This window comes from Taudactylus pleione, unplaced genomic scaffold (genome assembly GCF_031769625.1).
Source record: "Taudactylus pleione unplaced genomic scaffold, aTauple2 ptg000010l, whole genome shotgun sequence".
Lineage (NCBI taxonomy): Eukaryota > Metazoa > Chordata > Amphibia > Anura > Myobatrachidae > Taudactylus > Taudactylus pleione.
This window is the reverse complement of record NW_028284413.1, coordinates 10,744,289-10,770,701: the sequence shown is the minus strand read 5'-3', so window position 1 is coordinate 10,770,701 and position 26,413 is coordinate 10,744,289. Positions and strand designations below refer to the sequence as shown.

Sequence of the window (26,413 nt, the reverse complement as noted above, 5' to 3'; positions counted from 1 at the left end):
CTTTTTTTGTCTCTGCCATTTTTCATTTTTTATTAAAATATTCTGTTGTATCAAAAATCAATGCAAAATCTGATTTCTATTAAGTAGAAATAAATGGTGGATGGCGATTTTTTTTTTTTTGTCACAAGTTATTTTGTGGAAGAGGTGAAAATCACATGTTCATTTACTGTAGACAAAGCCTGATAAATGTGCTTTATTGAGGACAATCCAATATATAATGCAAGTAAATGGACCACTATGTTCCAGATGCCTTTGCTCTATATATTTGTCTTAATATATGGGTATGTGTGTATATTCTCTCATCCACAATATGCTGGCACTCAAACCAATATGTTTTAAATGGGCACCAGAGCACATTGTACAAATTCATAATGGTAGTGAAGAAATGGCACTCTGAGTCAGTTTAATGCAACAGAGGTGGTATTGGTCAAACGTTCTCAGGGTAACTACCCCGTCATCAGGAACACAAGCATAACAGTACTGTTATGCTTGTGGTCCTGATGACTGGGTAGTTACCCTGAAAACTTTTGACCAATACCACCTCTGAGTCAGTTTAATGCAACAGAGTGCAAGTGGGTGTGGGACAGGGTATCCAGAAGCATGGTTACATGGGAGATTTTTGTGTATTTTCGAAGAGGAGCAGACATCCTTGACCTAGATGGACAGGTTAGTGGGTGAAGGTTAAACTGCAGTGTAGATGAGGCATGTGTGGGATGCTTTAAACTCTAAACCAGGTGATGTGAACACCTGAAAACTTTCTGTATCTGAGTGTGTTTTATCAGTCCTAAACCTATGGGGTATATTTATGATGCAGATCCTTCTTGGCGGACTTGAACACATAGTTTAAAGTGGCACTAATAAAAGTAAAGCCCGACATGCTTTGCACTTACAAGTTCAGTACTGCTTTTAGTTTTGAGGTTCGATCCATTCTGATGGTGGAATCTGTTTTTCAGTGCATTTGAATTTGAATTTGGGATCCATCTGCATTGCCTAGATGTCAAAGTATTTTTTTTTTTTTTTTTTTTTTAGTGTTGAGATAGGAATATTGGGATAAACCAGAACCAGTCGGGACCTCCATTCCCAGGATAGCGTTAGACATTTTTATAATCTTAAACTAGTATGGTGAAATCCTCGTGCACTGCCACCACAAATGGAGACGTGAGTCTAGAAGTTAGCATTGCACTTTCAGCAGAGTGGGAGACAGGTCTTGAATCTGGGAGCCGCTGCAGTGGTGTACAAATACATCTAATAGTAGTGCCGATAGATGTAGGTCTGGATGATCTATCAGACTGATGCATTTGGCAAACACTGCAGTGGACACAAATACATATATAATGTACTAGCACTGTTTACTACTCCATAAGTGTATGCTTACGTGGAAGAGGAAGCAGACACAAGTTATTTACATTTGTATTATTCGTTAACTTGACTCATCTGCCAATCCCTAACATACCTGTATTAGTATTTGATATGTCACAACTTGGGAAAACCAGAAGAGACAGGAAGGAGGTAGGCACGCTCCTATAATGCCCTTCAGGTATCTTTCTTTCTGTCTTGACTAATGGAGCTCATACATGAACAATCGGGGCAATTCCCGACCTTTCAGATGACTCTTCAAAAAAAAATTGTCAATGTGTGGTGTTAATCAATCAGATTCCGACCTAAAAGTGACCCGATTGGTGAATCAGATTGTCCCATATGTTGTATTTATCTGACCAAATGGTGCTATAGATTGCTAGTGTATATCAGCCATTTTGCAGACCCTTCCTAGTAAAGCTGGGTACACACCTGTACAAAATTCAGGCCAGCCTTTTAATTCTCAACCTGGTCAGGCGATATCTTAGGAGTGTGTACGCATGTTTGACCATTATCTGGCAGCAAGTGTAGTCCAATGCTTCTGCCCATCCTGCTCCAGCAGCACTGCCTTGTCTCTTCTCTGCAGCTATTTTAGGCAGATGGGGGTTGAAGATCAGAAGTAGGATTGTATAGGGCTGTGCCAGCGTATCAGGGCTGTGATTAGGTCTTCCCTACGCTCAGATGTGTCCTCATACACCTAGCTTTAATACGTCATGTGGCACGCGACGCCTGCTGTAAGTGAGCCATTCGGCAATGTGCAACTCTGCTTGAGCCGAGCATCTTTTTCGAGCGGAAATGTATCCTAGTTGCAAAGTGCTTCCAGAGACTGCACTAATTAATTTGATATGCGGCACTTGTATATCTGAGTGACTGAGTCTGTATACGAAGCACAACGGTACCTGGCGTGAAAAAAAGCTGCGACCGCTGCATTGCAACACTTTATATACAGATTCAGCCTCACTCGCACACAGATATAAATGTCTGTGCAAGTAGAGTCGCACGTGACCTGGTGCACCGAGAAGAGCTGTTTGACGTGACTAGTGTATAAGGACACATCTAAGTAAAATCGAAAGCAAAATGTTCAAGCCCAGCTTAAAATGATGGGCCTTTCTTGGCAGATTCGTTCTTTGGTGAAAATGATCTGAGAATCGCTGGTACATATCGGCAATGTATGGGCAGAATATGGTTGGATTGGGGAGTCATTAAATTGGGTGGGGAAAAAAACGCAGCGTTGGTGAATTTTTTTTTATATTTTTTTTGTAATTGCTGCTTTATGGGTCCCATAAATTGGAAGTTTGGTATGGATTAACCAATTGGTGTATTCTGCTATGGAGAATACAGGATGCTGCCCTGTTTTTGCCCCATTTACCTATAGAGTATAATATAGCATCACTTTTGGCATACAGTGCAATAACCTTAGAGCAGTGGTTCCCAAACTGTGTGCTGTGGCACCATGGGTCTTTGGACACTTGCAGGGGTGCTTAAGGTTGGTGGTCCAGTACCAAATCAAATTATTTATGGTCAATGTTATGTAAATGTGGACAAACAGAAGCGCAGACCTGTCCTCCACCACCACATAACTGAGCCTAAGGATGACAGGTTGGCACAATTTAATTCACTTTACTACATTTCTCGCTGAATCTCTTAAACTTAGGGGCGCCGGGAGAACAATTATTTTACTCTAGGGCACCGTGATTCAAAAAAGTTTGGGAACCACTGTCTTTAGAGTATAAAAAGACCTAAATCCATATATTTGCTTATATTACCAAACCTCTTTCTGCTTCTATTGTAAAGAATACTGAACTGTCAATATGTTGCCCAGAGGACAAAGCTCTTTCTCATAGAAACGTTAACAGATCGTGATTAGATTTTTGTTCCTTGGCCCTTTTGTATATAACTTAGTGTCTACATTCAGTAGAGGTAAAGGTGACAGAAGGCAGTGTTTCCCTTACAATGCTGCTAGAAAAATTTTAGTGTATACCACTGTGATCAAATTTTTAATTTTATGTATTAAGTTATTTGTGCGCACACATGCCACAGAATATTGTTATACACATCGGTTATTTGTCCCAGTGGTTTTTACAATCCTCTATATTCTTTACCACATATGCACATACACTAGGGTTAACTTTGTCAGAATACAGTTAAACTACAGATTTGTCTACACTTACCTATCCTTAAATCGCGCCAAATAACCCCATTTAACGCACCACGGGCACAAAGTTGAGGAAAAAGTACACTTTATGCCAATTCCTTTACTACAAAAAATAACCTCAATTACCTACTACACTAAAATTGAGGAAACGTACGCAGTAGAGGGATCATGCCAGACGCTTTACACCGTATAGCAAAATTAATGAGCATATATCTGTACCGGTATGTTTTTGGATTGTGGCAGAAAAGTGGAGTACTTTGAGGAAGCTCCTACAAACTCCACACTGATAGGGCCTTGCTGAGAAACCTACCCCAGTGCCTCATGGTTGTGAGGTCAGGGCCATAACTAGGGATACACAACCTGTGACATCGCGCAGGTCCCTGGGAGCAGCATTGTCACTGCCTCGCGGCACCTGCATGTGACTTGTAGGGTTCCTGGAATGACACCCTGTAGCCAGTGACGCTACTGCAGAGCCACTGGGTAGGCAGCCTGTACAGATGCCACGAGTGTCGTTGGGATGCTTCAGGCAGTGTTACTTCCAAAGCCGGTGGCCCCGCCCCTTAGGCATGACGACTTGTTTAGGTGGTGGTGCCAAAACGCTGTGTGACTAAGCAATGCTAATCATTGCTCCATTTATCTTACTAAATAATTAAAATATTTGCAGAGACCGGAAAACTTTATAGATATAGATCAATATCTTATTATTTGATCTGCCTACAATGTTAACCTTGCATTTTTAGTTAGTCGAAGCTCACTTATAGATATAAATTAATGTGCCTGTCGTTTCTCAGTTTATCCACTGTATTGAGAAGTGGCATTTTGCAAAAGTTTAATAATTTTGGAAGTTTGTTAAACATTACCCCCACCATTAGCTTTAATTTGTTCTACATTGGTAAATCCTAAGGATGGTGCCTGGCAGTGCTGTCATTTACGTTTTTTATTAACAATTCCTGCAGTTGGTAGCACTGCAAGGCTGGCTGAAGTTATGTTAAGCAAGGGGAAGCAATCGGGAAGCCGACAGCCTAAATACCGGCAGCCGACTTCCCGACTGTCATTTCCCGGCAAAGGTGAAATGCCGGGCGTCTAGTTGTAGACGCCCGCATTTCCCCGACGCTGGTGAGAACGGCCCCCGGCATCACGATCGTAGTGATGCCGTGCGCCGCGAGCCGACAGCCGTTGGGGGGAGGGTTAGGTTTAGGGCTCCCGGGAGGGACTTAGGGTTAGGCACCCCCTGGGAGGGTTAGGCTAGGAGTAAGGGGGAGGTTTAGGGTTAGGCACCCCCGGGGGGGACTTAGGGTTAGGCACCCCCCCGGGGGACTTAGGTTTAGGCAGCGGGGAAGGGGGTGGTTAGGGTTAGGCACTTGGGGGGGGGGGGGGGAAGTTAGGGTTAGGCACCCCTAAGGAGGGTTAGGGGGGTTAGGTTAGTATATACTCACCTATCCACGATCGGGTTTCCAGCGCTGTCGGGCTTCCGCTGCTTCTAACTCTGCTTTTGTCGGGCTGCCGCTGACGGGATTCGAACCGCCGGCGGTATTTCATACCCATTCCTAAGCAAGGATGGGGTTTTACTAAAACTATTTTTCTCCTGTAGCTTCTCTATTGCCGTTTTCTTTTCCATGTAAACCATACCCATATCAAACAATGGCCCCTGAAACTTCATTGCTCCAGTTCAAATGAAAGCGTTTTAGAGGCTGTAATGCTGCCAAATTATGCAACAGAATATTGTCCAATAGGTGCTCATTACACATACATAGCTTTTCTGTTGTAAAGTTAGAAGTGTTTGCAATTGATATGAAATTGAAAATGATCCAGCTGTAGTTATGAGACCGGCGGGTGCGATGCCGCCGGTCTCAATACCACAGGGAAATCCCGACAAGAGACTTAAGATAAACTATGAAATACCGACGCCTATCTTAATCCTGACGCCGGAACACCAAAGGATGCCAGCCCGAATGAGGTAAGTCTGGTGCGCCCTTAGTGTTTTCCGTGGGATTGGGGGGGGGAGGGTTAGGTTTACGGAGCGTAGCGGGGTAAGCTTTTGGGTGGGAGGATAGGGTTAGACACCACCGGGGGGGTTAGGTTTAGGCACGAATGGGAAAGGGTTAGGGGGTGGAGAGGGTTAGGGTTAGGCTACAAGAAGGAAGGGGGGAGAGTAAGTATACTGTCGAAATACCAACCATCGGGATGCCACTGTCCGGATTCTGACAGTCGGCCTTATATACCAAAGCCATGTTTGTGTGTGAATGAGGATGTAAACAATTTTATTTGTAATTTAGCAACCAGCTGATAAATAGAAGACTTGTGTTTTAACATGTCTAATGAAGTCAAATACTGTGTGTCTATTTTAGAGTCAAGATTCAGATCTCCCTCCACAATATTTGCTCCCTACATTTCTTTAATACATCCAACATGCAATCTAAAATAGTTACCCTATTCTTTGAGGCACAAGTATGTTATAATGTGTTGGGGTAAAACAAAGTGTCATATATTCATTTGATCAGGCTTATAAAACTGATCACCTTTCCGTACAGCTTGTAGGGCCTTTTATCAAGACAACAGGATAAACAATTGTTCAGCATTAGAACAGTGGGTCTGACTACATATGCAATAAAATAGATTCTTGGTAGCCAACTTTAAGATGAATGGATTTTTTAATCATTCGGACTACCTATTTTTATACACATTCCTCCCCATTCTGTCTAAGCATAAAAAAAACAATACTCTGCTTATTGCCCAGTGACCAGACACCTGTTCCTTATGGCCTGAATTAAGACTTCTTTGATGTCTGTTTTTCATGCTACCGTACTTTAAAAAAAAACAAAAAACATTTTTTAATTGAAAGTTGTTGCACCCAGCTTCTTAGTGTTCTGTAATTGCCACCACATAGCTTCAGTCGTCAGAATAATGTGTACTCTCCACACCTATTAGGCACCGACTGTGAGAACTGAATGGTTCTCTGCGGATGTCCTTGCATATAATTTGAGGGTCAGTCTAGCAAGAAGTTTAGAATAAACTCCTGTTCTATTCTTCCTGTAGAACTGAATTGGGGAAACCCCATCTATATGTAGCACCCCTCCATCAAGGGATGCAAGTTATCTCCACTAGGCCACAGTACAAATTGTAACAATTTCTTGAAAGGCATAGGGGTCTATTTACTAATAAGTGTTAGGAGACAGAGTGAAAAGTGATAAAGGGATAAGGTGCCAGCCAATCAGCTCCCAACTGTCATCTCACAGGCTGTGTTTGAAAAATGACAGTTGGCTGCCACCTTATCACTTTCTTATCACTTTTCACTCTCTCCTAACACTGCTTAGTAAATAGACCCCACAGTCATGCTGCCATAATTTATACTCCCCTCATTTCTTAAAGTGTAGTTGTCCATCCTGCGCCTCATATCTGCCTTATGTCTGCGTTTCTTGGGGGAAGGTCTCTGTGTGAGTAATTGAGTTCTAGATCTGTGTTCCTTGGTGCTCAGGATCCCGGCAGTCAGAATCCTGATGCCAGCATCCCAACAGGGTTATGATACAAACACCTGTTGGTCAGTATCCTAACCCTCCCCATCTCCCTACACCTAACCTTCCCTCCCCACTGTATAAACCAGGGGTGGGGAACCTTTTTTCTGCCGAGGGCCATTTGGATGTTTATAAAATCTTTCGCGGGCCATACAAAATTATCAACTTGTCTGCTATATAGAGCCCAGCCCCGCAGGAATATTAAGACTCACCCAGGCAGTATTGCACGACTCCAGGTAAGTCTCCTCTCCTAAATAGCTACAGCAGCCAGACAGCAATGGGTGCTCCAGCAGGCACAGACACCCACTGTCTCACACAGTCATCAGTCACTGTGTGTGGGGGTGCAGCACCAAGGCTCCCTGGGAGTGCATCAGCAGGGCTCACTCCCTCCTCCTTCCATCCCTCAGATATTCAGCAGACAGCCTGAGGGCTGCCTGACTCCGTGTCCCACTGCTCTGCGCTGCACCTCTCCGCCGTCCTCCGCTTAAGATGTCTGCGTGTGGGCTGAAGGAGGACGGGCGGCATGGGGCTGGATGGCACTGCGTGACTTCTGATGTCACTGCCGGGCAGCGTCTGAGCCGAGTGCCCAGGGCTCAGCGCTGCCCGAAAAATAACAGAGAGGGAAGAGAGCCACAGCTGGCCGGGCCTGATAAAATGGTCTAGCGGGCCGTATACGGCCCGCGGGCCGGAGGTTCCCCATCACTGGTCTAAACCTAACCCCCCCCCACCCCCACCCCCTAGTACCTAACCCTAATCCTCCCCCTAACCCCAGTACTTACCATCTGGATGCCAGCTTTGGGATTCTGACTGTTTTGGATTATAACTAAATCCCTTTTTAAAGATCCCTGTTAAGATCGCTTCAGACTGCTAGCCCCATTTCAGTCTTCTTCAATGTAGTTTAAATGACATTGCTCCGTAGAATATAATGATTTTCTGTCTGAGTGTACCTTAAGCATATAGGAAAGGGACAATGAAGGGCATAATAAAATAGTTAAAACAAAACACTAAATTTGTGCACTAACACTGAACTTGCTGGAGAGGATATTGTGAATAATGCTGCAGTTAAATTGGACTTTCCAAATGTTTGGAAGCTAGTATTGATTAAGCCTGCAAATTGTTCAAACCCTATTCAAAAGAAAGATTAACAGACAATGATGCAACTAGGATATTAAATGTAACCCATATTTATTAATGTTACCGTTTCAATTTAATGTGCTTCAATCTGTGCAATTAATAGTAGTAGTTAAAAAAACACCTATATTAAAATGTTGCACTTGGTCACAAAAATTGACGTATAATCACACAAAATCTAACTGAGAAAAACATGCATTCATAACGAAGTCCACATCTTTAGACTAAAACAGATCACTGCTAATATTTCCAATAAAAAGTTTTCCTGAATCAAGGAAAAATAGAAGTTCCATAAGATATGTAGCATGAATCTTTGTATAGGTCACTGATCAATCCAGCTTGTTAGATAGGCCATGTAATAAGGAACTCTCAGGCTTAATCCAATCCAATATGGCAACAGATGTCTCAATCAGAGTGACAATCTCTAGGGTTTTAGAACACTAACGCTACAGTGTTTCCTACTTAATGTCGGGAGCTGCTAGGCACACGAGTGGTAAATAGTTCAGAGAAAGAAAGAGGTTGTGTCCAGCGCTATCCTCAAATCTGAATTCCTTGGGATATAAATAATATCTGTCTACAAGTAATGTAATGTTACAACATATTTGTGCCTGAATAGGAATATTCGTGGTATATTAAAAACAAGTTATGGACAAGTGGTCCTGAGTATATGGCTCTTATTAGGGGAGTACAGATGGCTCCTTTAGGGTACTACTTTCTGTAGGGCAGAGCTGTACCTATACATTTCTTGTAGACAGATATTTATATCCCAAGGAATTTAGATTTTAGGACACAACCTCTTTCTTTCTCAATCACAGAGTGGCTGTGTATTGTTGTGTCACCCAGAGAGGAGATAATTGTATCCACAGCAAGTACAGTAGTACACATTCTGCACTTTAATTTTCCAGGTTAAGGTACTCGCTGACTGCAAATCTAAGCCATGTGTAAGGCAGCAGTGTTTCTTCAACAGCGCCGCTGGGTACATAGTCGCCAAATTCCGCAATGATTATAAGTGTACAGACTGCACTATAGCTCACCCACCCAAAAAGCCTCAGACTACAAGGGTGAGAATTATGGGTGCAGCAGCTATATACTGTATCTATCCAATATTGCCAATGAGTTTGTTCATTCAGCAGGCTGTTGTGTTTCTTCAAGGAGATAGCTGCAGTGATCAGAGTGCTAGGTTCTCAAGTGCAGTGGGTACAGTCCCTAATGCTTTTCTACCAGTACACTGGGATTTCCTCAGAATGGTGTGTCCTTCGCTTCTTGTGGGTGTCCTTTATATACCCACCATACTTATTCACTTTTTTTTAAAATACTTATAATTATCATCATAATCAAAATCTCACTCTTATAAATGATTATCAAACAGAAAAGGTCTGTTTCTTATGGGGAAAAAATAATTGTGATCCAATTTTACAGCTTAATGGCGAGAGTTAAGCCAAAAAAAAAAGGTTCAGCGTACACAATGGTAAAGTAGGCTAAATAAAGAAAGAAAGAAACAGAAAAGTGATAAAGAAGAGAGAAGGAAAGAAAAAAAAAGGGGGAATGGAAAGGTCACCGGAGTGGGTCCCTAGGCTGAAAAATAAATTTATATATATATTTTTTTATTCTCCTGTAAATATACATAGATATTTATATGGAATCTGTATGTAATGCCAGCTGTCGGGATGCCTCCTGTCAAACTATTGACAGTGGCGTCCCGATGGTTGGTATCCCGACAGGGGTCGTGTACGTATACTTACCCTAACCCTCCCTTCTTGTAGCCATACCCCTAAAATCCCCGTTAATGCCTAACCCTAACCTCCCCCCACCCCAAAACCTAACGCTAGCCCCGCTGTGCTAGCTAAACCTAACCCCCCGCGGCTAGCACTAAGGGCGCTCCTAACTTAACTCATTCGGGCTGGCGTCCTTCTGTGTTCCGGCATCGGATTTAAGATAGGCGTAGGTATTTCAACGCCTATCTTCAGTCCCTAGTCGGGCTTCCCCCTTCAGGATTTAGACCGGCTGCATCTCGGCCGCAGGTCTCATAACTACATCCCATTTATACATATGCCAATATAAATGACTGTTACAGGCAAAAGTGGAGGAGGGAGATTGAGAAGCTAACCATGTGCTCCATATTTTATCAAAAGATTTAGAAGACTGGTTAACAATCCCGACCGCCGGCTTCCCGAATCCTCTATCCCGCCTAGGGTTAAATGACAGGCATCTAAAATCTAGACGCCTGTCATGTTCCCGGCGCCAGGAGACAGGCGCCCGGCATCCTGATCGAAGGGATCCCGGGCGGTGCGAGCGGACAGCCACGGGAGGGAGGGTTAGGGTTAGGCACCCCCCTGTGAGGGTTAGGCTAAGGGGAGGGAGGTTTAGGCACCCCCCCGGGGGGGGGGGGGCTTGGGTGTAGGCACACCCCCCCACGGGGGACTTAGGGTTAGGCAACCCCCTCGGGGGGGGTCTTGGTGTTAGGCACCCTTAAGGAGGGTTAGGGGGGTTGGTTAGTATAGTTTATACTTGCCTTAGGGACGATCGGATTTCCAGCGCTGTCGGGCTTCCGCTGCTGGGCTCTGCTGTTTTGTCGGGCTGCCGCAGACGGGAATCGTACTGCCGGTCATGCAGCAGCCGGCTTTTCATACCGAAATGCGTAGGAAGGTCTAAAGGTAGAAGAATATACCTAGGATCATAAGGAATAGGTATAGTGAGTAGACTGTTTACAAGGCCAATGACTTCTTTCCAAAGATCTACTATCTTTGGACAAGTCCACCAGATGTGGAGAAAGATGCCCACAGCAGCACAACCTCTCAAACACCTATCTGATGTGCCAGGATACATTTTGCTCAATTGAGTGGGAACATAGTACCACCTATATAATAGCTTGTATGTTTTCTCTTTGATCTTAACACAAATTGAGCTAGAGGCAGCATTGGTCCCAGACCTCAGCCCTTTCCTCATCTAAAGAGGTACCCACATCCACCTCCCAAGCCTTTTCATGAGAATCATGTTGTGGTGACAACTCCTCAACAATTATTGTATATAGGGAGGAAATTAAACCTCTGGTTGAGAAGTGCCTCAAGCATAAAGCCTCAAAGTTGGAAAAGGGGTCTAATTGGTTAGAAGGTGGTTTCACTTTAGAGTGGCAATGCCTATGTCTGAGAGAATTGGGATATCATTTAAATTTAAATGGTTCCTCTCCTTCAATGGATACATTTTTTTTATTGTTGCTCGGAGGGAAATCAGGGTTGTGAAAAATTGGAATAACTGGAGAAGGGTTTAGGGCCAGCCCAAATTTTCTATTAGCATAATCCCCTACAGATAGCGAGCGGGAAACAATTGGAGGAGAGGTGACGTTCTCAGGTCCGACGTGACCTCGGAAGCCAGAGGAGAGAGGATTTACCCCACCATACTTCTTATGCAATTAGCACTTTGGTGTATAGTTAACCATAGCATACAATTTGGTTGTATAATTATTTTTAAATATACATAAATGAAAATATAGAAATATTTATACAAGAAGATCGGTTTTTACCACCAACAGTAAACTTATCAAAACCATAATATTTCTTTTAAAACCGAGTGAAATGAAAATCCAAAATTTTTATACTCAACCAGGGATCGAACGCCTCATGTTTGCAAGTATACATCTTGGCCATTAGGCTACCAAATCACTTGGACAAACTTATTCTGGTAATTAGTGCTTATAAATCCTAACAATTATCCCATAAATAAACTAATTATTGATCTTCAGATCTCCAAATATGATTAAAGGATAGATCAGAAATCTCACTTGCTTTTGTATTAAGATAACTTTAAAGTTGCTGTTGCTTCTCAGGGGGAGGAATAGGTTAGGGAACCCCCGAGGGGGGGGGTTGGGCACCACCCTGGGAGGGTTAGGTTTAGTTTGCGGGGAGGCGGGAGTTAGGGCTAGGCACCACCCCCGGGGCTGTTAGGTTTAGGGTGCGGGGAGCTTAGGGGTTAGGCACCACTAGGAGAGGGTTAGAGTACTTTGCAGCCCCAGTCGGGATCCTGACTGTTCGAGCCTCCAGCATCGGTATTTAGTCCGCTGGCATTACATACCGATTCCATCTATATACATAGCAGCATTTATACTTTAACTGTGCTCATGGTCTTAATATTGTTTAAAATAATAAGTAAAGACTATTGGAAATGCTCACCTTTTTGTAATTTATCAAACAGCACTAGGAGCTATTCTTATGAAGTGGTGGATTTTATAAGCCGTCGCTTCTCGTCTGTTTTCATGTGAAAATTTAAAGCGGCACTAACAATATGTGTAAAACACGCTGGTCTTTGCACTTAATGTTAGCACCACTTCTTCTGAAACCTAACTAAAAGCAGCAGCTTCATAAAGATATCCGTCGTAATTCTACATCAGTTTGCATCCAGAAGACTAGCTTGTTGATAGCAAGGTCTTTATGTAAATATATATACAAAACTGCAGCATCTGGTTTTCCCATTTTCATTTTATTTTTTTTTTCTTATGAACAGTGTTTGTAAATTGGTATTGTAGCTTTCTGGATTTTTTTTTGTTTTTTTTTTTGACTCGTCCTATAATCTGCATAGAGCACAATGTTTTTAAATCAATGTTGGGGGCATCCTTATAAGTATTTAGCTAATGATTCAGAATGCTGTATGCCTATAATGTAAGTGACGTACACTTTCATTTTCTGTGCATCTTGTGGGGTAGTGGTAACATGACTGTGGTGCTGCATTTATTAAGGTGTATACATGTGATAAGGACTTGCACTTGTTCTGTACAAAATCAAACCTGGTGTATAACAAACATACGTTGATAACCTAAAATCTAATTTTTATACCCTTATCTTTTTATTGTATTTTGCACCTCATCAAGAGTCTTTTTTTTTTATTTATTTTTTTTATGGGTAATGGAGTGGATTCTGATGGGAATTTCTTTTATTGACTTCTCTACAGAGTGGAGTTATAAAACTGCCTTCTTTTTTACAAAAGCAATTTTTGGGCAGTTAAATAAGAGTTTAATATTTATGCTTAGATGTATTGAAATTCATTTTGCGTTGTTCTGCTATAAAGTATAAACAAAGTTGTGCCTTTTTTCTTCCTGTGTTTTTCAGACTGTGGGGAACAAAACTTGATGGTGTGCTAGTTAAACAGAATGTGTCTAGATATTAGACCTAATAATCCTAAACCAGAGGCATTATTCTGTTTGCGTCCTGCTTATTTTTTATTTTTTTCTTCTCTATAAACCGCTTTTTAGTTATGTTAAACGTGTATGCTGGCGTTGATGTACTTACCGATTACAAAACATATTGGTCAAACTTTCCTTACAACAGATGGATTCATTCTCTTTGAATAGGATGGTTCAGCATTTGGAGAGCTCCAATATACTGAACCGATATGATCTTCCTGTCTTCCTCACACTTTCCTTTCTCAGACCTGTTTGGAATTTGCCAACACCAATAAAATATATAATGCAATGTTACAAGTAATAATTTGAGGGACACTGTAGCAGGTTACAGATAGAGGATGCTATTTCTTTTAGATTCAGGTGTCTAGATTGGAATCTTTATTGAAGAGTAAATGTACATTTAAAAAAAAAAAGAATTTGCATATGGTATGCAGAATTATTATAGTTTGTGCTAATTACTTGACATGACTGTATGTTGCTTGTATTTAAAACATAACCAGGTTCCTCCATTAAAATTGACACGTTTTTCCACAAACAATAATTACAATAGTTTTTATAGTAACAATGTGTGTACTTGGATGTCATCTAAGTGTATTTCATCTGCCATAATAGTACTGGATCACACAGTGCATTAAGGCTATGCTGCAACTTGCTCCTGCAATTATGATGACGGTAAAACTAAATGAACTAACAATTATAGTCAAAACCATTTTTAGTATTTTAATAATACTTTTTATTTTTGCAGAGTGCAAAAAGTATTACTGCTCATTACTTCTCTCTGTAGTTTGCACTTATCAGCAAGTGTCCCAAGGCACCCAGGGTGCTGCGGGGCACACTGTCTTAATCAGTGTTCAATTCAAAGTGTTAGATTATCAGTGTAATTACAATTTAATAACTATAACGGAGTTAGGCCAGAGTTAAACTGGAGGAAAACTGAGGGAAAACATCCTCAAAACCAGAACACTTTTTGAACAACAACAAGCAACATAATTATGTGAATTACCAAATTCACCATCAGCTGCTGTATGCATATCCAGGAAACTCCTTACTGCACTTGCTGCTTTGACATTGCAAATACTCCCTTATCTGCGTGCTGCTCTTGTTGATGGATCTTTGTTGTTCAAAACACTTCTGACTGGATCGCCTCTGTAAATTGTAATTTTTGCCTTCATACTGCTGAATATCCTGTTTGTACTGTATTGCCTTTTTCCATTACATCGCATCTGTCCACTTTAAACATTCTTTATTTTAATAACTAATTCCTGCACCCACTACTCACAAACCTCTTTATATATCACTTTGGCAGCTGCGCTCATACGTTAGCAGCACTGTTCTTTTACCTGTATTTTTGAACATTTAACAACTTTTATCCACACTGTCTCTACATCACACAGCCTCCACTCCAGTTTTCATCTTATTACCTCATCCACAGCATGAACACCCTTTCTTCAAACACCCCCCTTTTTCACTGTCCTCATAATCCTCTACTTTATCCATCCCTATCCTCCCCGTCTTGTCTCCTCCACTTGCTGTTCCCCCTATTTTCTTATCAGTCTGCTTCTTTCCCCTGCCTTTCCTGTTCCTCCACTCTCAACCACCTCCCTCCCTCCATGGCCTTACTACACCACCACTAAGCTCCAATCCCTCCTGGTTCTGCCTGTCACCTCCAGGGCTGCCAAGAGAAATTCTGGGCCCGGATACAGCAGCAATCTGTGGGACCACAGCATGTTGGGCATGGCTGCACCCATTTGAGTGGGTCTAGCATGTGAGATGCGCCCACTCAATGTGAGATGCGCCCACTCACAGGAGCATGGCACAACACCCAGCAGCTGAGACTAAAGTATTCACTACTGTATTAGGATGGCGGGACAGTCCCATAATAGCTGCATTGTAGATGCTAAAGTGGGAACACACAAAAATGAAAGCGTTACAGCTTTATTTTGTGCATCTTAAGTAAATAAAACGTAAACAAAATCTATTTTCTGTCATAGAGATAGATGTATGAAGAATTTAAGTTTGGCATAACATCAGGTCATCTTATACACGCACATTCCGCAGCACATATCCTAACCCACTGCTCCATGCTCCTTCCTCACTATCTACCCCATCTGTGTTGCCCCTATCTGTCTGCCCCTCCCCTTTAGAATGTAAGCTCTCACAAGCAGGGCCCTCATTTCTCACGTGTTTCTCCTCCCCCTTCTCATAGTATCTTTTACTCCTAACTGCCCATTTGACACCTAACATTTGGTTGCTGAGGCCCTGCTGCTTGTGTTATGTAGCTACTGTATGTGTATAAACCGTGTCCTTGTCCTGTATTGTTTTATATTACCATTAACTGTTTTTCTTGTGTGCTCATTTATGTACTGTGTAGGGTGCTGCAGAACCTTTGTGGCACCATATAAATAAAAGGATGATGATAATGCATCAATATTGCCACTTAAGTTATTTTAACAATACTCTGCCATACAAACCCAAGCTAAAAAGCAGACTAGTTCCTATAAAAGATAAAGGCTAATAAGGCTAATGATTTAATTGTATATTAAATAAACAAGTAGCACAAAAAATTAAATCCCACTGATCTGATGATCAGGAAGCCTCCATTCCTTTTGTCTGATGAGAAGTTTGCTTGGTATTTTCTTAGGACATGTCCTACTCCTGGCAAGGGACAGCAATCATGATGTTACATGGGGCAGTGGAGGTCTTCATGTTCTGTCACTGAAGACTTTTTGCTGCTCCGTATCCACTTCCACAAGGTTACTCTGCATGACGGTAACATTCAACTAGCCCAGAAAATCAAATGTAAATTTGATGTTTCATTGAAGTTTCAGGTGTTAACATCTTAGTTGTTTCAGGAAAGCTGTCTTTTTTTGTTTAATAAAATTAAAAATTGTGCTGCAAATAAACGAGCAACAGTAGCTGCCTACATATACAATATATAACTGCATTTCCCATGATAGTGAGAGGTCTCTAGTGGCTGCATATTAATCACTGCCAAGTGCATCCTCATTTTCCCAGGTCCATATTTATGTTCTTTTCAATCTATTTATTAGCAGTTACTTATATAGAACAGCAAATTCAGTTTACACTTTTCATCGTTGAACTTAGATCATTGAATACTGTGTTCAAAAGGGTCTATTCAGCATTGATTATTTTTTTTTTACATAAAAAATACTTAAACTATGATTTCTGTATTTTTTTATGTAACTCCCCTGTTCAGCAATGGGATAATGGAGAAGATAATGCAATTATCTTCTCCATTGATTCCCGTCTCGCTGAATACCGCACTGTAGGGATCAGCCACTGATCTCTACAGTGCTTTAACACTTTCTGCTATTCAGCAAAGTAAAAAGTGTTAAATCACTCGATAAATATTTCCTTTTATTTAACGCCATTTCAGAATGGCGTTATATGAGGAAAATACTTAAATATCCTGAAAACTGCAGGGACAGAGGGAAATTTTCCCATAAGTCCCTGCAGCATCTTGTAAGCTCATCCAGTCTCCGTCCCTGTTTCCCGATGATTGGCAGCAGGTAAGTCGACTTAGAGCCTTTTAATCCTCCCGGAATTGATTGACATGTGTATACAGGCTTTATATTAGCCTGTATACATGTATTTTTATGTGCGATTATATTTAACATTTATATAGAAATGTTAAATATAAAAGCACATAAATATACATGTATACAGGCTAGTATAAAGCCTGTATACACATGTCAATCAATTTCGGGAGGCTGGAGCTGTACTTACCCTGTCGGCGGACACCGCAAGCAAGGACGGAGACTGTTCCCGAGCGCATGACTGAGCATGCGCAGAGGAACAAACAGAAGGGATTGTTTTCGAAATCCTGGTAACAATGCCTTCTGTGACATCGCAGGGACAGCGTGTTACCGCAACCACTGTCACTGCAGAAAATATTACTGCATAGCTTCCATATTTTATCGTAATTGATAAAATCTCATGACGATGTTGCCTGATAATATTCTGGGCAACATCGTCACTCTTGCTGAATAGACCCCAAAGTATTGAAATGTCAGTGCACTTTATTCAGTTATGGCACAACAAAGAAAGTACCTTATTTATCATTAAGATTTATTAAAATGTTTAATATGAAGGCGGTAAGTAACATTTCTTTTTCAAAATGACTGCAATCTGACAGAATGCCAGTGAACTTAAAATATCCTAATTTCCTCTGTTTGCTGACCTGTAAGACTTCCTAGTAGCTATCTTTCCAACCAGCACCTGCTGCCTAAAGCCTGATAGATGTACAACTGAAGCTCTTGCACTGACAGCTGAGTCTTTGGTGAAATGGAGATGTTAAGTGCCAGTTGACTTGGTTCCAGCATAGGTGTTAATTACCTCTGTTGCTGAGGTTGTTGGGATTATTACTTAGAGATGTTCCACTATTTTGAATTGAAAACAATCACCTCTTATTTCAAAACAGCTAGATAGGTCAAGTTGACTGCACACATGGCAGCCAACATATGTAGCGTTGCACAGGTTTTGAAATCTAAAAAAGTCTGTAAATAAACTGCCCGGCACCCATCTATTTTCCACTGCCTAAAATTAGTATCCTGCGCCTTTTCTTAAATTATGTTTGTGTTTAGCACACACCTGTCTATGCCACTTTATTTCTTTATAGCTCAAGGTTTTAAAACCTTCATTACTAGTGTCAATCTGTTACCAAATCATTTAAAGACTTTAAACCAAAAGAGGGACAGTGTTAGTCTTGGATCCCCCACATTATCTTAATGTTGCTCACAAATTAAACTAGCACTGTACCCACCCACATAATTATTCCACTGAGGAAGCCTATAGTAGGCTCATTCAGTTTGGTCAGACAAGTTATATAGTTAACTACCTCCATGAGTGCAAATCTGCTCTGCGTTAGTGGGGATTGGGAGTGTCCTATCAGAGGGGTAGTGTCATATTGGTGCTCCAGGATTCCTTGGGCTAATATTAGATCCTACCACTGCAGCAATCTCAAGTAGCAACTTGAATTCTCTCTGCCTGCAAAAAAAGCAATGCAAATTGAATAACTGAAAACTTGTAAAAATATCCGCCTTCAAGCACACAGCAATTAACTTACCACTTCTAGCATGAATGAGAAGTTCACTATTGTGAGATAGATAGATATCTCTATCTATCTATCTCTACGTGTGTGTGTGTGTGTATATATGTATATGTATATATGTGTGTATATATATATATATATATATATATATATAATATATTATGTATATATTATGTATGTATGTTTTTTTTTTTTTTTTTTTGTAACCCTCATAATGAACACCACCATTAAACTATTATGTCGGGCTATTTTTGTATATATGATCCCTTAACCAGTACCAAAAACCAGAATGAAAAAAACATTTGTTTTGCTCCGTGACCATGTCGCCCACACATAACAGATGAGTGTTTCTATAAGGACCACTGAAACTATTTTATAAAGTGGGGAATGCTGGGGTAGCGTTGGAGGGACGGTAAATTTAACGTTTAGACTTTCGTCATGGTGATCCAACTTATAGAAAATCCCTATACTGTACTTGGAAACTCCTGAGTCTGTATTTTAGATTATATACTTATGATATAGTGACTTTATCAGTAGCCTGTCTTGAGTTAAAATGACAGCCAAATTTAGTACACTTGTTATGTCAGCCAGAATGTAAGTTTAGTATGTAAGTTCTACTGTTGGTACTATTAGCACTACCCATGCCATCTGCGCTCCTGATTTTTTTTTTTTGTCTAGAAGTCCCCTTTAGTGCTTCTGTTACTATACTTCATGCTCTCCCTTACATTGAGCATAGTCTTTTGACTGACTGCCAAACTAAATTCCCCTCCCTGTGACTTACCATTGCTTGCCCTACAGGTGGCAGTGAGATGCCCCACAATCTCCCCATGTCCTTGTTCATACCTAGTCTGTCTCTTGCAGTTTGTTGTGCCCAAGGTATGTCAGTTTACATTGTATTGTACTGTACTTATGTCAAGTCATACAAAGTATATTCCTCATACTGTATGGTGATATTAACCCTTTTTGGGCTCCTTGAAAATAAAAGATGATGGATTTACAGCAACTTTCTTAATGTCATACAGCATTCAGTGTGTCCCTGTGATGTTAGTATTTAGCACTTTTGAAGTGCTTTAGTGTCAATGGAAAACTGTCTCTTTCAACTGAAAGCTAGCAGCTTAAAACAGATACTGAACCCTGCATTTTTGTATCTGGGGAAAAGCAAAACTTGAACAGTAGTTTGTCACCTGCAGACACTCATTGTACCACTCTCCAACCCTTCGGCAAACAAACTGCCTTCTGTTACATCCACGAAGTGCAGCCTATTAAGCTGGGTACACACTTAGCGATGTAATAAACAACGAACGGAACGATCCCTCGTTCCGTCCTTCATTACCTGCCACAGCACTGCAAGCGATATCGTCCAATTGACCATACAGTACAGCCTACCGGACAATATTGCATGCGACAGCAGGAGCGCGCAGATAGTCTGTACACAGTGGATGATCCGGTTGGTCAGATTCGGCCAGAAACTACATATTGGCCAGACATCGTCCTAGTTTGTTCCCAGCATTACTCTGACACTCTCCGACAGAAGAAATGCTTAATTTTATTCTAAGCAGTAGATGGTCTTATCCAACTTTAATTTTATTTGTGTTTTAGCACATATGCACAAAAGTATTATTTTAGAGCAGTCTGTCTCAAAATTCTCTTTCTGGAAACTTAAATACACACTTAATTTTTCTGAAGGTTTTTCTTTTCCAGAAAGCTTGGGTACAGCCTGCATTTGTGTGACCAACTACATTGCACATTTAATATGTTCCCTGAGTCTGCTGTCCTTGTTTTACTCACTGGTGTTAGGATTTAATTCCTTTTCTGAACCGCAAACTTACTTTGGTAAAAATGTGACAAAATAGGATTTTCTTTAGTCAGTGTATTTATACGTTAGTATCACAAATCTAGTTTGACTCCTCTTTGTCGTTTTGTGTTTGACCACAGGTATTAAAACCAGAAGTCTGTGATGGGGGAAGAGTATCGGTTTCTCCTGCTATGAAAGATACAGTACAACCCACTACAGCTATACATGTTTTAGAAGGAGCTGGGAGCCCAGATCTCATTATAGAGGCCCAGTTTGACAGTGGTGCTGAGGAAGAGAGTTGTAGTAGATTAGCTGGTGATGTGAAAAGGCTTTCTCTTGGAAATGGTAAGTAGATCGTCCTGTTCTTATTGCTGGCATTTATATTCTTCTGGAAATCAATCCCATGTGCTATGTTCTAATTGTTGAAGAGCCTCACCCCCAGATGCGCACATTTTATATTTGATACCTGAAAGGAAATCTGGTTATTTGTATTGCCATGTAAACTTTAATTCTGTCTGCAAATGGTAGGGGGCTTAATCCATACATGTAGAGTACTGTGCAAAAGTTTTACGCAGGCGCGGAAAAAATGCTGCAAAGTAAGAATACTTTCAAAAATAGAAGTGTTAATAGTTAATTTTTTAGCAATTAACAAAATGCAAAGTGAATGAACAGAAGAGAAATCTAAATCAATTCAATGTTTGGTGTGACCACACTTTGCTTTCAAAACAGCATCAATTCTTCTAGATACACTTGCACACTGTTTTTTAAGGAACTTGGCAGGGAGGTTTTTCCAAACATCTTGGAGAACTAACTACAGATCTTTTGTGGATGTAGGCTTGCTGAAATCCTTCTGTCTCCATGTAATCCCAGACGGACACAATGTTGATCAGAGCTCTGTGGCGGCCATTTCATCACTTCCAGGACTCCTACTTTACGCTGAAGATCGTTCTTGATGACATTGGCTGTATGTATGGGGACGTTGTCCTGCTGCAGAATATATTTGGAGCTAATCAGATGCCTCCCTGATGTTATTGCATGATGGATAAGTACCTGCCTGTATTTCTCAGCATTGAGGAGACTATTAATCCTGACCAAATCCCCAACTCCATTTGCTGAAATGCAGCCCCAAACTTGCAAGGAACCTCCACCATGCTTCACTGTTGCCTGCAGACACTCATTGTACCACTCTCCAACCCTTCGGCAAACAAACTGCCTTCTGTTACATCCAAATATTTCAAATTTTGACTCCAGAGCACCTGCTGCCATTTTTCTGCACCCCAGTTCCTATGTTTTTGTGCATAGTTGAGCCGCTTGACCTTGTTTCCCGGTCAAAAGTATGGCTTTTTGGCCGCAATTCTTCCATGAAGATCACTTCTGGCCAGACTTCTCCAAACAGTAGATGGGTGTACCTGGGTCCCACTGGTTTCTGCCAGTTCTGAGCAAATGGCACTAATGGACATCTTCTGATTTCGAAGGTAAGTAAGCCGACCACTGTGTCTACGGTCCTCAATGTTGCCTTTTTCTTTGTACTTCTTCAAAAGAGCTTGAACAGCACATCTTGAAACCAGTCTGCTTTGAAATCCTTGTCTGGGAGAGACCTTGCTGATGCAGTATGTATACCTTGTGTCTTGTTGCTGTGCTCAGTCCTGCCATGGTGTATGACCTGTGACATGAAACGGTCTTCCACAACCTTACCTTTATAGCCGAGTTTGGCTGTTTTCCTCACCCAGTTTTAAGCCTCCTACACAGCTGTTTGTTTCAGTTAATGACTGTTTCAACCTACATATGAAAATGATTACCATTATCACTTGTTGGGTATGATTGGTTAATCATACACCTGACTATAATCCTACAAAATCCCTGACTTTGTGCAAATGTTCCTAGAAGAATTGATGCTGTTTTGAAGGCAAAGGGTGCTCACACCAAATATTGATGTGATTTAGATTTCTCTTCTGTTCACTTTGCATTTTGTTAATTGACAAAAATAAACCATTAACACTTCTATTTTTGAAAGCATTCTTACTTTGCAGAATTTTTTCCATGCCTGCCTAAACTTTTGCACAGTACTATACATGTATGGATTAGGCCTCCAACCATTTTGCAATCAAAACAGAACCAACGTTTGCATGGTCTTCCTACTCTACAGATTAATCTCTTCTTTTTTTTTTATGTGCCAGAACATTTGAGACCTATGTCTAGTAACGTGTAGGTCCTCTTTCGTTCGGATTACAGCAGCAACACAACGTGGCGTGAACTCCACGAGCTCCCTGAAGTACTGTATACAGCCATGGCCAAAAGTTTTGAGAATTACATAAGTATAGCTTTTCACAAAATCTTTTGCTTCAGTTTTTATGATGGCAATTTGCATATACTCCAGAATGTCATGAAGTGATCAGATGAATTGCAATTAATTGCAAAGTCCCTCTATGCCATGACAATGAACTTAATCCCAAAAACATTTCCACTGCATTTCAGCCCTGCCATAAAAGGACCAGCTGACATGTCAGTGATTCTCTTATTAACACGGGTGAGAGTGTTGACTAGGACAAGGCTGGAGATCACTCTGTCATGCTGATTGATTTAGCATAACAGACGGGAAGCTTTAAAAGGAGGGTGGAGCTTGAAATAATTATTCTTTCTCTTTTAACCATGGTTACCTGCAAGTAAACTTGTGCAGTCCTCATTGCTTTGCACAGAAAGGGCTTCACAGGCAAGTATATTGCTGCTAGTAAGATTGCACCTAAATCCGCTATTTATTTGATCATTAAGAAGTTCAAGGAGAGAGGTTCAATAATTGTGAAGAAGGCTTCAAGGCACCCAAGAATGTCCAGCAAGCACCAGGACAGTCTCCTAAAGTTGATTCAGCTGCGGGACTGGAGCACCATCAGTGCAGAGCTTGCTCAGGAATGGCAGCAGGCAGGTGTGATCTTAACGCACAGTGAGGCGAAGACTTTTGGAGACTGATTTTCTGCAAAAGGTCCAGGAATTGGACTGCTGAGGACTGGGGTAAAGTTATTTTCTCTGGTGAATCCCCTTTCAGATTGATTGGGGCATCTGGAAAAATGCTTGTCCGGAGAAGGAAAGGTGAGCGCTATCATCAGTCCTGTGTCATGCCAAAAGTAAAGCATCCTGAGACCATTCATGTGTGGGGTTGCTTATCAGCCAAGGGAGTTGGATCATTCACAATTTTGCCTAGGAACACAGGCATGAATACAGATTGTTTCCAAAACATCCTCCAAGAGCAACTTCTACCAACCATCCAAGAACAGTTTGGTGACGAACAATGCCTTTTCCAGCATGATAGTTATTACTTTTGCCTTATGGCAAAGTGCTCCAAGTGGCTCGAGGAACAAAACATTGAAATATTGGGTCCATGGCCAGGAAACTCCCCAGACCTTAATCCCATTGAGAACTTGTGGCCTGAAGAGACGGGTGGACAAACAAAAACCCACAAATTCTGACAAACTCCAAGCATTGATTAGGCAAGAATGAGTGGCCATTGGTCAGTATGTGCCCCAGAAGTTGATTGACAGCATTCCAGGGCAAATTAAGAGGTCTTGAAAAAGACGGGTCAACACTGCAAATATTGACTCTTTGCATAAACTCAATGTAATTGTCATTAAAAGCCTTTGACACTTATGGAACGCTTGTAATTTTACTTCAGTATACCATAGTAACATCTGACAAAAAGGTCTAAAAACACTGAAGCAGCAAACTTTGTGAAAACCAATACTTGTCATTCTCAAAACGTTTGGCCACGGCTGTACATAGTGTACACCATTCCTCCTGAATAATGGTCCACGTTTCCCTAATTTTTGCCGTTGGTGGAACCCTGCCATTGATGGCATGTTGAACTGCTTCTCACGTGTTCTATTAAGTTAAAATTTGGCAGAGTAGGGTGCCAACTTATAATGTCAAATTTGGGAATGCTCATGCAGCCATCATCTGGTGGCTATGGACTTGTGCAGTGGCACATTGTTGTGATTGAAAGAGCGTGCTCTCACCTAAGGGAATGCTTGACATGAACTGGTGAAAATGTTCTGCACAGATGGTCACGGAATGTCTGCCAGTCATTGAGGTCTGCAGATATATCAGAGGTCCTTATGCGTGCCAGCTGAAAACACACCATACCATAACAAAGCCACTGCTGCCCTGAGCTGTTTCTTGTTGAGTCCATTGCCTCAATGCATGTAAATTGCAATCTGCCTGAAACAGTTGAATCTTCAACTTGTCATCATACCAGGCTGCACTTTTTCAGTCATCTTGCAGCCAGTGGAGGTGTTCACAAGCCAAGGCGTTGAGCAGAGCCTTATGCCGTTAGGTGAGAAATGGTACCAGAGTGGGCCGTCTGCTCCTGTCCCTCGTAGAAGAAAAGGAACATTGCACTGTTCGAATGCTGATATAACTTGTGACCCCAGAATTACTTTTATCTGTGGATGTTACAATGCATACCAGACTATTTTCATGATCATCCAGAATTTTTTGTTGCACACTAGATGACTTGCCTAATGTTGTGTAGTTGCGGTGCATCCCTTGAGATTGTTGCATGTGAAAATCCAAAAGTTGTGGTGGTTTTTTTTTTTTCCCTGGAATTGGAGTGACCAATCTCTGCCACCTGCTATCAAGCCTAGTTCAAAATCTCTTAAATCGTGATACACTGCCATCATCTGTAAATTATACGACCACTGATTGCAGAGGTCTACTCCTAGATATAGTACTTTTAATTGCAGAAGATACCATTTATGGCGGGGGTGTGGTCGCATGTACTCTGCTGCCTACTCAGTCTTTTGTGTGGGTCTGTGTGTGTGTGTATATGTATGTATATATACGTGTGTGTGTGTGTGTGTGTATATATATGTATATGTATGTATATATGTATATATATATATATATATATATATATATATATATATATATATATATAATCCAAAGTGTGCTGTCACAATGTACGACAGACCACAGCGTGTCACTCCTGGATTTGTATTAAATGCCAATTTATTCAACGTTTCAAGGTCCTTGCGGCCCTGTCGTCAGGAAAACAAACAATCACATAGACACACAGGACACTCACCTATATACCCCACCCGATCAGAGAGACAGTGACAGGCTGCTCCAGGGTCGCGTTCACGTGGCCGGAGGGCGCGGGTCGCCCGGTGATGACATCACCCGACTCACCTCTGGCGGTTGCCTAGGCAACCTAAGACGCTACTGCGGCTGGGTGCTGGCGCCGATGGCCACAGCAACCCAGAGCCGCGATCGCGTGACCAAAGGGCATGGGTTCTCCTGGGGATGGCATGTCCCAACTCGCCTCTGGAGGTTGCTATGCCAACCTTGAATGCTCCTGCGTCTGTGGGGAGTCTAGGAGATAAAGAAAGCAAGAAAGACATACACAGATCTCATATATAAAAAACAATTAGTAAACTCATTTATATCTATAGAGACCAGGAAAAGTTTGTATGAAAAGATAAGGAGACTGACTAGGAGAATTGTTAGAAATAGAAAGAGACATAGCTTACATGTGATACAAAAAAATTATATGGGTGAAAAGAATAAAAAAATATATAAAAAGGGATAGAAGAACACATAAGACACAAATGTATGAAAAAAATTACAAAGAATAAACCTCCTCAATCATAACCATAACTATAGTACATAATGCACTGAAGCTACTACATATATGGAAAAAAGAGTAAAAAATAATCAGAAAAAATGATAAATGAAAGTAAATGGTCCAGTTAAGGACACACATGTGAAAAAAATAACATATAATAAGTAAAGGCAAGATGTAAGGATTAAATGAAGGAATTCCAGGCTATACGTTCATTTAAGCCACCAGGCTGTGTTGTATTCATCCGCAGAATCCATCTTGCCTCCATTGTCATGAGTGATCCAACACGGTCACCCCCCCCTCGATCGTTCCGGAACGTGGTCAATAATTTTATACCGCAGTGTAGATAATTGATGTCCAGCAGGTTTAAAGTGTTTTGCCACCGGATGGTCCACATCTCTGCCATTTAAAGCCAAGCGTATGGCAGACCGGTGGAGAGCCATGCGTTCTTTGAAAGTTCTAAAGGTCATGCCAATATAACAGAGCACAGGGACACGTGATTAAATATATAACAAATTTAGAGCTACACGTGAGTACGTGTCTAATTTTAAAAATCTTGCCCGTGTGTGGTTGCTGGAAGGTATTGCCAGTTTGCAGGGAACTGCATGTGAC

General features: G+C 41.3%; 1 protein-coding gene across 2 annotated transcripts in view; it reads left to right on the top strand.

The window, feature by feature from the left end:
• The window catches only part of DIS3L2 (DIS3 like 3'-5' exoribonuclease 2), a 393,579-nt gene that overhangs the window by 92,889 nt on the left and 274,277 nt on the right, over window positions 1-26,413 (top strand). For both annotated transcript variants that reach the window (XM_088467467.1, XM_088467468.1), the window contains one exon: window positions 20,334-20,538. In XM_088467467.1, coding sequence (XP_088323593.1) covers window positions 20,334-20,538 — 205 coding nt within the window. The remainder of the gene's footprint in view (window positions 1-20,333; window positions 20,539-26,413) is intronic.